We start from the raw sequence: 15,756 nt of genomic DNA, 5'->3' as shown, positions 1-15,756 counted from the left end.
TTGTAAAGAAAATGAAACTAAATATTTTTAAAGACTAAAGGCCAAACTGAAATGAGCAAATCACAACTGGAAACTAAGTGGAAGTAAAACAATTTAAATGACAAAAGTAAATAACGTAATCAAAAATATTAAATTGTAAGACTGTGCCTGTGATACTAACTACACTTAACCCTCTGAGGTCTTATCAAGCTGACGTGCATGCTTAGAGGTAATAGAGGTAGAGGTAATCGCTGCTGATGACTTAGACCTTACATAGTTACATATGTAAGTAACCATCACAAATCAAAAGTAAATAATCCAACAAGATGAAAAAATAGAGCACTGCTATAGTAACAAAAACCTCCTCAAACATAAAAAATGTGACACACACACACACACAGCCCATGTCTGTGCCTGACCTGTCTGACACACCTTTAACTAAGGGCACACACTCAGGGCCAATAATTCACCAGGGGATTAACAAACTCAGACAGTGGAAGGAAGGAATGAGAAAACAAGTGAAACTTGTCTATTGTGTTAACATCCTGCATTTGAAATGTTTGTGCTCGTGCACCGCATGTCATGGCAGCTCACCTCGAAGCCTTGTTTCTCTGAGGGCACCCACACCAGCCTCTTAGCTGCCCAGTCAGCCTGGCTGGCAGCAGAGAACATAGAGTTGTTGGAGTTGGGAGACCCTGGCGCTGTGCCCGATGACAGGAAGCGGGTGACATCGTTGGCACCGCCCCCCGTTGGCCTGGACATGGTACTTCTGGCACTAGGTAAGGAGAGAATTAGACATGAAAAAAAGGGCGCAACAAAAAGTCATTCCCTGTTGAGCCACTTCTTGCCACAGGCCTACAAACTGGAGCTCTGCAGAGGATATAAAGGACTGTCGTACTGTGATACTAATGTGATTCTGTGCCAAGACATCTCACACTTGATGTGCAACCAACCACGCACCCACATATATAGGAAGAGCAATAGTAGCACGCAAGCCATATCCAGCCGAGTTTTGGCCAGCGATGGCCTAATTGAAAGACACAGCAAATCAAGGAGAAGACAGGAATGAAAGAAAGACAGAGAGATGGCTGGGTGGAGAGCTGGAGGGGTGGAGGAACAGCGAGATACATCAATCCACTGAGTAAACTGACATGACAGTGAAGAGGGGGAAGGATGGGAAGGGAAAAGGGTGGGAAAGCAGTAAGAAGAGGAGATCAAAATGGACTGGATCTATTGTTAACTTGAAATAGATAAGGCACTAGAGCCCACTGGACTCAGCAGAGATAAAACTGTAGAGGCCCTCTCACTGAGGACTTGGACACAGTGGTGCCAAAATGCTGATTCGCCTTAGGGGCTGGGGTCCTGTGGAAGACGAGGTGACAGTCTAAAAGTGGCAGCTAATCTAACACATGAAGGCAAACTATAGCCAGGATCACTGCAGTACTACAACATAATGATTCAGCTACTCAGACAACTAAGAAATATACTAGGAGGGGCAATAAAGCCAACCAGAAAAGCCCGGTTGCAGGTGTGGCAGCTGTTACCACTGCTTTATTTATTTTATTCATCACTTAATGAGAAACAATCAGTAAAACAAAAATGAATATTTGATGCTATTTTAATCTCTTTGAATCTCTGAAAGTAAAGTGAGGACATTTTGAGTTGATATTGTGAGCTGCTGACGTGATAATGTACATTATTATAAATTATTACATTATGATACTTTCTGACTTTTAACAGAACAAAAAAAATTTATCTAGAAAAAAAACTGAAATGTCAAAAATGCGCTCAGAGTATGCTGAACTGAAATCTATGTCAACAGCAGAGATGCTCGGAGTGGAGTAAGGTATAGGTGCTTTAGGTGGCTCCCCTAATGCCAAGGGGTCACCACAGCAGATGGTTATCCAGGCTTTTTGATTTAGCGCAGATGTTATGCTGGATATCCTTCCTGATACAACCCTCCCATTTATCTAGGCCTGGGAATAGAACTGGGAATGCAGGAGCTTGTATCCCTCAGGACTGGGTTTCAGTCTCCTCCTGGTCTTAAACTGCAGATGTTTCATGTGTAAAGCAAATTTGTATTAACAGCTAAAAAAAAATTATACTTTTTTGCAGATTTGCCTGGTGATTCTATGCACACATTTCATTTTTGTCCTCATGATACTGATATTTAAGTTGGTTTAGATAATGTTTTTTTAATCTACCCAAATAAAGGCCAAGAGGTGTTTTAAGACTTTCCATATCTTCTATTGAACCAGGAAGCGAAACTCTTGAGATTAAGACCTTCTTGCAAAAGAGAATCTTAATCTGGGTTGAAACAGGAAGCATTAACTAAGCAGGTTTTTTGATAATGGGAGAAACTGGATTTCCCAGAGAAAATCATTGTAAGCAAAGGGAAAAACCTGTTAACTGGACAAGAAGGGCCAGGGTTTGAACCTGGGACCTACTTACTGTACCACTGATAGCAAGATGGTTTTATTATCTGTTAGTTAACAGATAATTAGATTCCCTAAAATAACATTAACCTTTTGATTAATCTTTCTAGCATCCCAGCTTCAGCTATTAGTGTCATGTTAATATAAATCTGTGGCATCTGATGGTCTAAATGGTGAGTATGCAGGTGATTTTTTTTTTGTGTGAGGTCATTGAAATTAACAGAATTCAGTTTTATGAAGGAATGAGCTAATACACGTTCCTCTGAAACAAGCACAAGGGATTACCTTTGAACAAGTCAAGTCTGACCAGACAGGCTTTTGTGCCGTCGTATAGGGTGAGTGTGTTAGCTTTAGGCCTATCCGCCATGCTTTAACAGGTATGTCATCGAGCTTGATTCTTGCTATTCATCTCACTTTTTTGGCCCGTCTGTCCCCAGCCCTGTGATTACCATACCTGTAACCTTAATACAACTGTGGGTGTGGAGTAAACATGCTGACAAAAGAGTCGCCACCACCCAGACAGTCAGTATGGAAAATATGTGATCCCAGGGTGACATAAAACAGCTGTGCAACTGTTATTAAGTTCAAACTTCCCACATGTGCCACTCAGCCCCAAGTCTATTTCTTACTACTTTCTCATATTTCTGGGTAATGTAGTTTTAAATAAATATAACAACAAACACTTTATTTGCCTGGGACTATATACAGACTATTTCCAGGAGAAGACAAACATGGGTTTACTGCAGCCAGCATTGATGAAGTAATGTACAAACATGTCATGTGAGTGAATCATGTGGCTGACTAATATGCATTTAATACCTCTAAAGGCCACAAAGAAATGTGCTCTATCGGGGTTGGGGTAAAACTTATTAGCAGTCAGAGTGTATTGTTCGTTTTGGGCTTAGAAATAACAATCTGACATATGAATTATGTCTCTACGAAGAGAAAATGCATGAGATGTAACCTGTTTCCACAGGCTATTCTTCAATCAGCCCTATCATCAGTCAGGTCTTTGCATTGTCAGCTCTGTAACTGTAGTGCACGATGCTGCTGAGCCTCATCGATGCCACCGATTAACTTGGAGCAAACTCCTTGCACAGGCGGTCGTATCCCAGGATGTCGCAGTACATCGTGGACTAAAGCAGCAAACTCGTCCTGCAGCAGCTGGAGTTGCCAAACCTTGACTGCTCTCCTCCATAGCAACACCCTGAACACTGAGCAGCAGCCCTTAGACAATACCTTGTGAGTTTGAACTGAGGTCATTCACTGCGGGGGTCCTCTTTTCTCTGTATGTGTGTGCGCGTGTAATTACTGTGTGGGTGCTTGCGCGTGACGGGTGGGGGAGCTGGAAACGCCTTTTCTTCAGCTTTGATGCCAAGTGGCACACAGCATCGGGGACGATACCGTGGCATCTGCGCACTTAAAGCGGACACGTTGAGGAAAAGGTGACATTATTATTTAAAAAAAAAAACCCACAGGCTGTAATAATTGCAGTGCGGCGCCTGCAGGAGCAGTCCAGCTGCGAAGCTGGAGCTCTGTGAACTAACCTGCATTTTCAAACCGTAGCTTCAGCTCAAATGGAAAAAAAAACCTGACGAAGACAACCACACCTTGAACGTAAGACATGAAAAACCATATGGGCCCCAGCCTTTAAATGACTGTGAACGGCATGCATGTGGCAGCCACAAAAACAGCCTTTTTTCCTATCATCATTATTATTTATAACAATAATAATATTAATACCACCATCATTACCATTATTACTATCACACAAAAATCACAATGGACCAACAGATTTTGGTAATATGGGTCGGAATGTTAAAAATAAGGTCGAATAATTGCTTTTCTTGGCCAGACTTCAGGTCATTTCGATGAAAGGCTTTTTTAGCACAAAGACCAATCCTAAATTAAATGCCCCCAGCCCCTCTGCTGTTTCACATTTAGGCGTTAAGCCACCGCATTTAGACTAACCATACGAGGTTAGCCAGCTCCACTAAAAAAATGATACGTTGAGGATATTACACTGGCTATTTACGAGTTGGATTAGAGTAAAGGCAATTAAATGTCTTACCTTCAGGTTCCGCTTTGAGGTGTGGATAAGGCTGCGGTGTGAGGGGAACCGGGATGAGGCTGTTTCTTGAGTTATTTTCCTGCCTGATAGGTGTGTAGCGTACCGCATATGCGGCTTTTATCATTGCATTGCTCTCACAGTGGAGCAACACACACTCCTCGGTGAGAATAAAATAGACAGAGAGCACTGAGGGCAACTCGGCGGCTTCAGCCTCGGAGAAGGACTTCCTGCTAGCGGACCAACCAAGTACGAGCAGACGGGTTTTAGACAGGTCTATAGAGAAACGAGTCCAATCAAAATCTAGAACCGAGCCGTAGACCCGCCTCTTGAATACGACGGGAGCTTTCCGCCCTAAAACGGTCATAAAGCGCTCGCGCTGACGAATCGAGACAACAGCGGCGCAGACGTCTCCGCCTTTAACCAATGCTAACTGCCGTGAGGCGGGGCTTCTTCTGAATGACATGGCAAACAGCAAATCGGAGCGCTGGAGCAGGTGCCGTGCGGCGCTCTCGCGCTACAGTAGGGGGATTTGCGCGCTCTTTGTTTACCACTGACTGGCAGCGAGTGTCTGCAGACGCTGATCTGGGATCGGAATCGTTTGACTTCACCTTCAAGCTCAATACAGGGTTTCTTGGAAAGATCTGATTCAAGGTGCCTGATTCAGATCACCCCAAATTTCCAAGAGTAGCACGGTTAGTAAATAAGTAAATATTTACACCAATCATATCAGAGTAATAGCGAGAAACTATGAAATCTCAACTTCTGCTTTAAAATTATATATTTGTTTGCACGCAAAACGTAACGCATATATTAAATAATATTAAATTTGTCAATAAAATAAAATAAATTAAAATAATAGAGAGTCTAGTCCTTGTATTTGTGACTGTAACAATAATACTGTACTGTACAGTACTCTGCTTTGGTAACTACTGTCCATGATGTAAATATGTAAAAATTGTGCTTCTATTCTGTGTCCTGTTCTGTTTGTATAAGTGTGTTTTGGCTGCTGATACAACCAAATTTCCCCTTGTGGTATAATTAAAAGATTATTCTATTCTATTCTATTCTATTCTATTCTATTCTATTCTCTAATACAGACCTACATGTCACAAAATTCCTGAGAACCTTTAGAGAATGCCCCACGAGGAATTACCATAGCATAAGCAGGAAAACTTTCTTTTTCTGTTCAACTTGGCATGTTTTTTTTGTTGTTTTTTTACCCCACCCATTTGTTCATTGGGTGGGGTAGGTTTACACCTATGGGTGATTTAGAATCACCGGTTAATTCAGTTCCACTAATTGTATGTCTATGGACTGTGGGGGGAAGCCAAAGCACCCAGAGACACACGGAAAGTCAGCAGCTAAATATTGAAGTCAAACTCAGGACCTTCTTGCTGTGAGGCAAAAGCGCTAACCACTGTCCCACCGTGCTGCTTGCTCAATAAAAGAAAAAAAAAAAGGAAACAAGCTGAACAGCAGTGAATTAATGATTTGCATCAAACCCTTGTTTATATTCCCTAAAAAAATCATATTTGGTTGACTTGGTTACATTTATCACCCGTGCCACACCTGCTCTGTGTCCTTTTAGTCAGAACACAATTCTTTTCGCGGGCTGTGTTTCTACGTCTGATTCATCAGCAGTGATATAATTTTCATTTAATATTTGAATTTTGATAAGAAAATAAGGGGTAAACATATTAATCAAATTACACTTGATTACTACAGTTTCACTTACATCATAAAGTTTTTTTCCCCCTTTATAAATAACTCAGTAACTGTTTAGTCACATTTTCTGTAATTGGCTGAAATAATCACTGAAAGTACAACACAAGGAAGATATTCATGTAAAATTGCTGCAGTGGAATGTCCTTTTAAAACATAGGCTAACTGGGTGAAGTACAGAGAGTGCAAGGAGTATAAATAAGGACACACCCAATAATCACAATTGAATCCCCATGTTTTATTTCTTCTATAACACTGTTCTCTTTTTTCTGGAAGTGCTTTGTGCCTGAGGCAGCTCTGAAATTATATATCTAGTGTCTGCTGGAGCAAAAAAAAAGAAAAGAAAAATTTCTCCTCAGAAAATCCCCCCAAATCCTAGAACAGTAGCTTTTGTCGATTTCATATCACTTAATTTATTTAAAAAAGAGGTATTACATTATACTACTCTGTGCTTTACACTATGTATAAAATGTACTGTACTGTGAAAAGTGAATCCAAATCAATCCATCTATTTCTTTCTGCTGTGTTTAAAAAGTCCCATCATAGTAAAGTGATGGTGCTGTAAGTTCAAGTTACATTTCATGGAAGTGGATGCAGGGAGAAAATGACATGACCTCCTGTGCAGCCTATAAATAGAAAATGGTAGCCATAATAGAGAAGTGAAAGGGAAGACAGACATGGAACAGCATTAACACTATTTATAAGAGATAATATGTTATCAGTCAGAACACTGCGATCGATGCACTGAAGTTAGCCTGTGCTGTTCCTGCAACACTACTGTGCTTTTATAAAGTTTCATCAGTGATATTAGTCTCCATAATTAGTGCAAAGTGCAAACAACAAGTTTCCAGGTTGTGCGTCGGACAGGCTGATTACTGGTCAACACTCAACACGGCATTGCGGCCCCCACACTTTGCCAACACATGCTGCAATCAAACACTTACATACTGAGGTGGCATTATTTACTCTTAATTATTAATGTTAAAATAAACAGAAATATCTCAGGTGCTTTGTAATATATCTAGAAAGTGCAACTATTACATAGCTTACATTATATTACGGGTAAAAGATTCATTCATCACGGCATGTTTATATGGGGATTTCTCAGTTTTTTTCATCTTAGCACATACTGCACACTAAAAGTGGTCATCTTGCAAATGCACATGATAAAAAAATACAATTCAAGGACATTTTCAACATCATGCAGATGAAGGGACATTTGCAAAATGTCTGCTCTGTTATGAAGGCACCACCTACCACCTAAGGAAATTACATGATTTTATGAGCCAAAAAACTCCCAACAACCCAGATTTAATTTTTTGGGAGTCTGATGTAGTTTCCAGTTGGATCTTCAGTCACTTCTTGCAGAATTGTAGAAATGGAAAGTGAGTGTAGGTCTCCAATGCTATTGCCTTATATTCACTATTCAGTCTGCACCACCAACACTTAAAAGATTACAGTATTATAGCTCAGTTAAAGTGTACAATAATGCAAAAATAGCACACCAAAACAATAGCGAGGCTGCTTTTACAGACATAAGAGATAACAGCATACTTTGATAGTAGCGCCATAAAACAATGCATGGCGATCATCACATCTGGATCACCTGTGTGGTCTGAGACCCTACAATCATGCTATTCCACTCAACACAAAATGTTAAAATCAAGAAAAGTTTACAATCAGTGAACATCTTTTTCTTTGCATCACACATGGAAAAAAGCCAAAAAACAAACAACACAGAGAAAATACATCTACATGGAACAAACATCTCAAAACCGCTGCTAGTTTAAAGCTGTTTCTCCATGTTACTGTTGCTCTGCTTTGGCTTATCTCAAATACATTCTAAGTCCGTGATGTCAAAAAGTGCATAATCCATACTTACCATAAGAAAATAAAAGAACAAAAGAACAAAAGTGATAAGTGAGCATCTTAGTGGAATACATTCCTCAGAAGCTAAAACATTACCTCCAACAGAGGTCAAAATCTTCCCGTCATAAAAATTGAGGGTCAATTACATGTGGTAGCCACCATGGGGCGCTGTTGCATACCCTTGTCAGTCAGGTATTAGAGTCAGACTGTGTGCTGTGGTAGTGATGGGCCAGATGTGAGACTTAGCAGTTTTCAATGATTTTGAAAGATTGCCAGGACCAATTAGACAACTAGGTCAGTGTACTAAACCCAACTCACCAAAAGAGTAACACCAAACTTGCTAATGTTCGCACTAAATATTTCTTCCTCTTCTGTAAATAGCGTTTCTTCCTATCCTTTATTGTACACTGGTTTATTCAAGGCTCTCTCTACTATTCTGTCTCCCATCATCATATCAGTTCATTCTCTGAAGTCGGTTTCCTGTCTTTTTGCCTTCCGTTCAGTTGTAGTGGAGATGTTCTGCCATGGATTGCCTCCGGGTCGGTGGGGAGGCAAACTCAAGGTTTTGACCCAGCTCACCGTCGGGGGAGGCAAGCTGCAGAGCTACTTCGTTCTCATAACAGAATGATGACCGTGAACTCTGAATGTATTTCTGCTCAGCCAGATCTTTAGCACTGCAGGAAGGTGTGTTCGGGATTTCATAGGTCCGATGGAAAAATGAGTAATCCACCTGGAAAAAAAGCATAGAGCAGTGACTTTTAATTAAATGCTCAAAAGGCTCAAAATGACAATACAACCCTGCTGATGTTTAGTTGAAGAATGTTTATTGCTGAATAGAAGACGCTACTTCTGAGTGCTTCCTTATTCACCTGCATGTTTGATTTGGCATATTTTTGTATGCTGATGCCTTTCAAGATCCAATCTTAAAGTGACTTTTGTTCTCTCCCAGGAGCAAAACAATACATATGTTATGTAATGTACAATTAGGGCTGATAGAGTTTTACTTTTGCTGATGCTTAATTTTAAAATCTGTGTAATGCTAAATTTCTGATGCTTTCTGGCTGATGAAGTCTGGCTGTTCTGGATTGCATCATCTCTTGGTTGTTTCTGTGCACAGTCGGGATTCTCGGTCTGCATTTTCACGTGCTTTGTCACATAGGTTGTCAAGCCTTTGGCCAAATATCTAGCTTCTACTTTGTAGACAGCAAGGAAACACACGTTAACACCAAACAACACGTCAACACATGCCAACTATTGAGAGTGAAAACATAACTTCTTGACTGTTATGAACACATTACCATGGTGGTGGTATTTCCCTGCATGTAGCTATGCTTGTTAATGTAAACATGCTGAAAGTAGCAAGTGTAAACACGAAAGTATGCAATCTGAGATATAACAGCAGAATTGAGGGAAGAGAATGACTCATAGCCTTTTCAATTAATGGTAACACAAAATGTTGCAGATTGACTAACTATTACCCAATCAGCAGCTCAGACAGGATTAAGTTGATTATCAAAGACTATCAAAGTTTTAAACATCAACTCCACTCTTTTTTTGGCACCACTGAGGCTTTGCTACTAAATGATAAATGGAGAAACACACTGAATTATATTTAGTTTGCTCAGCTTCACTCCTATTTTATCAAAAAACCTGGTAAAATATATATGACGTCAAGGCTATGCATCAGTGATGACGTAAAATGGTCTTAGATTTAAAGACTGGAAGCTGTGTCAGGATTAAATGGAAAAAAAGAGTTTTCTGTCTGTACTTCTGTTTTCACCTGGTAGCCATCTTTCCTCTCAAAGAGCACTGGTTCAAAGCGGTGTCCCCAGAGGATTTCAGTAGCCAGATAGGAGCTGCGGCACTGCGTGGTCATGGCTGTGGCCTCCACCATGCCTTCAAGTATGACCACCACCTCCAGGTCAGAGTCGTTCTCCAGCGTTTTTTGGTCCATCTCAAAGAAAGGCGACTCTTCATTGATTTCATGGACAATTGTTACAGGCGAGACCAAGAAGATGCGGTCAGTGCCGGTGTCAAACCCCACGTTGATGTCCACGTTGTCCAGTGGGAGGTACTCTCCCTCTGGTGTCACCCTTGACTGGGAGCAGGTTTGAAATGTAAAAGTCATTATTTGGTCCATATCACATCCCACATTAGATATTTCAGTTCATTAAGGCTTTTGAGGAAATATTAAAAAGAAAACAGAAAGATTTTTATTATTGGAACAAAGGTTAATTAATTACATCGTGATATCACCTTGAAGGTAACACTTGACATTTTCTAAAGGTAATCTGATGAAAGCATTGTAAATTAATAATCTTACCCTGACCGAATTGTCTAGCATTTGGTTATTATATTCAGCTGAATCTCACTATGCACTTCTTTAGTCACCTTGCCAAGCCATAGGCTTATCACTCACCCAACCTTGCTTTTGAACAATATCCAGTTTTAGCAATCACAATTGTATTCCCTTCATCCTCAAACTTAATCCCATCTGCCCTGCCTAAACTTTGATATGGTCATGCTATTAAAAGAGATCAAATTCTCCACACTGCAGCCAAAATGTGCTACAGATTTTGATCCTACAGAAAATCCTGAGGGAACACACATGCAAACTACAGATATAAGGACAAACATTAGGGTAAACTTCAGTAGTCATAGAAAACAATCACAGAACCCACAGTGATACAGTATACAAGAGGAAATGAGATGACGAAGGACAATGGTCCTTAGTTAAAGAATTGTGGGCAAGTTAATCCATGGTAAATCTTCCTAACCCCTGAGGGAAAATAAAACAAGCTCTCATTAACTACGGTCCACAGAATACGGGCCAGATGGTCTCAGCCCTCTCTCTTTCTCTTTTTTTCCCTCCACTGCTCTATCACAGTAGCAACCTCTATTATTTGGTGCATTCCTGACTTTGACTCCGTTACAATCACCAGATAACTTCTTTGACCTTTTTCATGTCAGGGTTGTTTTCTGGCCTCTTTTTTCATCAGTATGATTATTTGTATTTTTTCCACTTACCTTTAGTAGTTGTGCTCTGACGTGTGCTTCTACCAGGTGGCTTTTGCGTAGGTTTCCGACCCTCCACATCATACAGAGTTTTCCATCTCTCAACGCCACAACAGCAGTGTTGGAGAACACCAGGGTCTCGTTGCGCTTCTTGGGCTTGGCAATCTTTGCCATGACTGCCCCGATGATGAAGGCGTCAATTATGCAGCCCACAATGCACTGCAAAACGACCGCCACCACCGCCAGAGGACATTCTTCGGTCACACTTCTGAAGCCATAACCGATGGATGTCTGCGTCTCCAAGGAGAACAGAAAGGCTGCCATGAAGCTGTTCACCTGGAAGAAGCATGGCTCCTCAACCACTGCCTCTCTATCAGACTCTCCTCCAGAGCCAGCATCTCCTGATCCCGAAGATGAACTTGAGCTGGAGGTAAGCCGAATGGAGAGGTCTCCATGTGCGGAGGCAATGAGCCAGAAGGCAAATCCAAAGAGCAGCCAGGAGAGAACGAAGGAGAGAGTGAAGATGACCAGCATCCATCGCCAGCGGATGTCCACGCAAGTGGTAAAGAGGTCACTGAGGTACCGCTGGCCCCTCTCGCTCATGTTGACAAAGGTGACGTTGCAGCGTCCGTCCTTGCCCACAAAGCGTTGTCGGGGCCGGCGGGTTGAGCGCCTATTGCGCCGGCGGCTGGTAGTGGAGGGGGAAGAGAGTGAATCCTGATCTGATGAAGAACGGCCTTCCCCTCTCCCTCCTACACTACTGCCTCTTCCACTCTTGGGCCCTGAACACATTCTTCCTCCTCTCAACCCACCTTCTCCTTCTGCATCTCCTCCAGCTGACTCTCCAATGGCACCATGCCTCCGGGCATTGTTGGTGTTGCTTTGAAGAGGCAGAGCTTTGCCATTGAGGGCATGGGTCGGAGAGGGGCTGGTTGGGGTCCCTGACCCCGCTGGGCTCCCCCCTCCGCCAGATGTATCTGCAGCACTCTGTGCTAGCCTCATGACCTCCTCCTCCTCCACTGGCCCATCCACCACAGCACTGAAGCGTCGTTTTACACGTGCTGCCCCCATCATCTGCTATGAGTTCTCTGTATTTATAAGTGTGCCTTGTTTATCGATGTAATGAATAAGCACCTCGATACCGTCAGTGAAATTATGTGTGGTGTTAATGTCACAGTCAGTCTCTTTTAATACAGAGATAATTGTAGGTCCATGGCGCCCAATGGTAACCAGAGGATAACACCCTCCAAGGCCATTGGTCAATCACTTTCTTCAGTGTCTCTTCCACAACTTTTTATTCTGTTACTCCGTACAGTCAGTCCTTTCAGTAATGGATTCCCAGCAAGCTAATGGGCTTTCTTGTAGTGTGAGTTCAGTAACAACCAATGACCTTAAATCACAGTCACTTTAGTGAAAGGAGGTGAGCTGAAAAGAATGACTTCAATAGCAGCCCAAAGAGTCCAACTCTGTGATCTGCAAAATTTCATTTGACAAGGAGTGGTAGAGCTGGGCTAACTTTGACATACATCAGAAAAACATGCAGGATTGGTTCTATATAGTTGAAAACACTAAAAGGATAGTCTTGAGGTTTTTTGCTTGAGCAGGACTCATTTGATAAACACTTCAAAAAATATAAGCTGATAATGCAATGGAGCAAGACAATGGGATAGAAATGTGATGATATACAACGTACGCAGAGAACACAAAGCCAAATTCAGGTCAAACAGTATGATAACTTCCAACATGCAGTTGAAACAAGAAAGAAACATGCCAATTCTTACGATCAAACTTCTCTCCACTTTCACAACCACTTGAGAAGGGCATGAGGAAAAAGACAATACAAAACCATCAAATCTCTACTGTTATTATTTATCATTCATAATTCATTGCCAAGATATCTTGATTCGGCTGGCTTAAGCTATTCTCATCACTTTTTTTCACAGATAAAGGAAATACAACTTTTGTTCCCAACACCAGGGACCCAACTGAAAAAAAAAAAACATGATTTGTTTGCCATTTCTTTTCCAATCATGTCACTGCCTTTACAATTTCACATGTTCTTTTTAAGTGTCTGCAAAACTGTTTAATGGCCATTGTCAGATTCTCAAAGAAGTATTTTGTGCACTGCCTCCTGGATAATATTGGCCAATAACTACATTTACAGCCACAACAATGATATACCTCAACACAGCTCAGCGTTAGGGCTGAGAAATCACCTACGCCTGACAACAGATTAGAAAAAATGAAGAAAACAACAGAGGATGATTATTTTGACTATCTCTAAACTTACTTAGCTTTACGTGGAAGATTTATAAAGAGTCAAAAGTTGAGAACAGCAATCACCTGATTTGATCTGTTTTCTGCAGAGGTCAAGCTCCAGAGTTCACAGGTCAGGTGTATGTCTAAGCAGGAGGCTGTAACAGTTTTTGTGCCTTGTAGACTCTTACTTGGCATCCCTGTTTGAACCAGATCACGAAGGCTATTTGAGCATCAAAGAGGTTCCTCAAATAAAAAGTTATTTGCAGATATTAAAAAAAAGGAAAAAAAAACAAAAACAAAAAACATCAGCATGCTAGAGAATCTTTAAAGTGAACCACAAGTTATCAACTAATGAGCATGCAAAAGTATACAAAATCATCAATATATCGAAATGATTACTAAAGGCTTAAGTTAAGCAAGAAAAACATGCAAATACATCTGATAATGAAAAGGATGTGCTTGTAATATTATCATTTACCTTGCCCAATCATTCCCAGAGACCCTTACAACTGAATCCTGACAGAGTGTAAAGATCATGCAACCCATAATCATTTAGTAACCAGTGAACAAAATCAGTTACTCAACCATAACCGTGCACTGCTGAAGGTACAGAGAGAACAGCAAAGCAAGAAGCAAGAGCTGTTGCTATAACTTTCCAAATACAGAGCAAGTCATTGCATCCAACCAGTAAAAGCAGGGTAAACAAAAAGTCTACAACAAATGAAAATGGGGGAAGAGATCCCTCCTGAAGTGAGAAGTAACATAGGGGTTCATCTTTGCTTGAGTGTTGGCCTCCTTTTTTGACACATGTTCAGTGAGAGCACTGAGCTTTGTTGATCTGAGGGAAGGGAAGAGTCACAGAAGAAGGAAATGAAAGAGTCTGCTTCTTATTCCGTTTCCCTTATTGAGGTTTCGGTGACTGTTCTGTATCCCTTTATGTTTGGATCATCACGCCTAACCCACTGCAGACTTAAAAAAGAAATTTTTAAGAAACAAACAGAAAGGAGAATATAAATGTGAAGGAAGTATCAGCACTAGTTTAAATTATCATGTTGCCAAGTCAAAAGGCAATGAGAAGCTAAACTGCTAAAATCTTGTTTGTCGATCAGACACTTACCTTTGTTAGTGTATCCCTCTGGTTTATCAAATGCAGTTCATTGGTTGCTTTTTTGTGGATAGTGTTAAGATGAAAAATCAGACCTTCTTGTAGCTTGACCCAGATGTACCTATCAGAGAAAAAGAGAAGAGAAACAAAGAGAAAAATGCATGTTTATATCCGCATGTTATGCAGCAATATTTGCAGCGACCATTAAAATGTATCCACCATTAAAAAATGTAAAAAACACAACACAAGAAGTAGCTCACTTATTTATACTTACAGAGGCAACTGAGAGGCCTATCTGCTAATCATCTGAAGTCTTGCAAATAGCTACTTGTGTTATAGAAAGAAATGGTAGAATATACTAAGTAATTGCATCTAACAAATGTCAACCCACTGGAAATTCTCAGCCTAACTTTAAACTATGACTTGAGTTTTCTAATTAGCCAATCACATGGTAGTAACTGAATGCTTTTAGGCTTGTGGACAGGATTGAGATGAGCTGCTGATGTTCAAACCGAGTATCAGAATGGGGAAGAAAGGTGATTTAAGTGACTTTGAATGTGACATGGTTGTTGGTGTCAGATCGGCTGGTGAGCATTTCAGAAACTGCTGATTTGCTGGAATTTTCCAGTCATCTCAAAGATTTACAGAAAATGTCCAGAAAAAGAGAAACTAACCAGCGAGCAGCATTTCTCTGGGTGAAAATTCACTGTTAATACCCAAGGTCAGAGAAGAATAGCCAGACTTAAAATAACTAAATAACCACTTGTTATGACCACAGTATGCAGAAGAGCATGCACAGCACGTCAAATCTTGAAGCAGATTGGGTATAGTGGCAGAGGACCAAACTGGATGCTGTCAGCAAAGAACAGGAAACTGAGGCTACGGTTCATATACCCTCACCAAAATCAGGCAACTTCCATTTGCAAGATTGGAAAAATGCTGCCTGCTCTGGTGAGTCTTAATTTCTGCTGCGATATTCAGATGGTAGGGTCACAAGTTAGCATAAACAACATGAACCATGCATCTATCTTGCCTTATGTCAGCAACTCAGGTTGCTTGGTGATGTAAATGGTGTGAGGGATATTTTCCTGGCACACTTGGAACCAAATGAGAACCATTTAATTGCCACAGTCTAGATTAGTCTGGTTGCTGATCATAAGCATCACTTTATTGAAACAGTGTAACCATCTTCTTATTCACATCATTAATAAGCGGCCATCAAATCTGCAGCAACTGTGTGATGCTGACATGTCCATATGAAGCTAAATCTCTAATAATGTTTCTAGCATCTTGTTGAATTT

General features: G+C 40.9%; 2 protein-coding genes across 6 annotated transcripts in view; both read right to left on the bottom strand.

The window, feature by feature from the left end:
• Positions 1–4,917, bottom strand: part of myh14 (myosin, heavy chain 14, non-muscle) — a 33,727-nt gene extending 28,810 nt beyond the window's left edge. For all 5 annotated transcript variants that reach the window (XM_085473977.1, XM_085473978.1, XM_085473979.1 and 2 more), the window contains exons 1-2: positions 4,486–4,917; positions 574–754 (exon numbers count right to left, since the gene is read on the bottom strand). In XM_085473977.1, the coding sequence (XP_085330103.1) occupies positions 574–741 (168 nt within the window). In that variant the 5' untranslated portion in view covers positions 742–754; positions 4,486–4,917. The remainder of the gene's footprint in view (positions 1–573; positions 755–4,485) is intronic.
• A 1,656-nt stretch (positions 4,918–6,573) lies between these two features.
• kcnj14 (potassium inwardly rectifying channel subfamily J member 14) lies at positions 6,574–13,066 on the bottom strand. The gene is made up of 3 exons (XM_085473982.1): positions 11,104–13,066; positions 9,857–10,174; positions 6,574–8,806 (listed from the first exon to the last, which is right to left on the bottom strand). Exons 1-3 carry the CDS (start codon positions 12,163–12,165, stop codon positions 8,576–8,578), a joined length of 1,611 nt encoding a protein of 536 aa, XP_085330108.1. The 5' UTR covers positions 12,166–13,066; the 3' UTR covers positions 6,574–8,575.
• Between the last annotated feature and the right edge of the window lie 2,690 nt (positions 13,067–15,756).

The sequence above is a fragment of the Copadichromis virginalis genome, linkage group LG11 (genome assembly GCF_057382275.1).
Source record: "Copadichromis virginalis isolate Kocher_CV1m ecotype Utaka linkage group LG11, C_Virginalis_male_GT1.1, whole genome shotgun sequence".
In the NCBI taxonomy this organism is placed as follows: domain Eukaryota; kingdom Metazoa; phylum Chordata; class Actinopteri; order Cichliformes; family Cichlidae; genus Copadichromis; species Copadichromis virginalis.
Note: the sequence above shows the minus strand (reverse complement) of the source record. Positions and strands in the feature narration are given on the sequence as shown.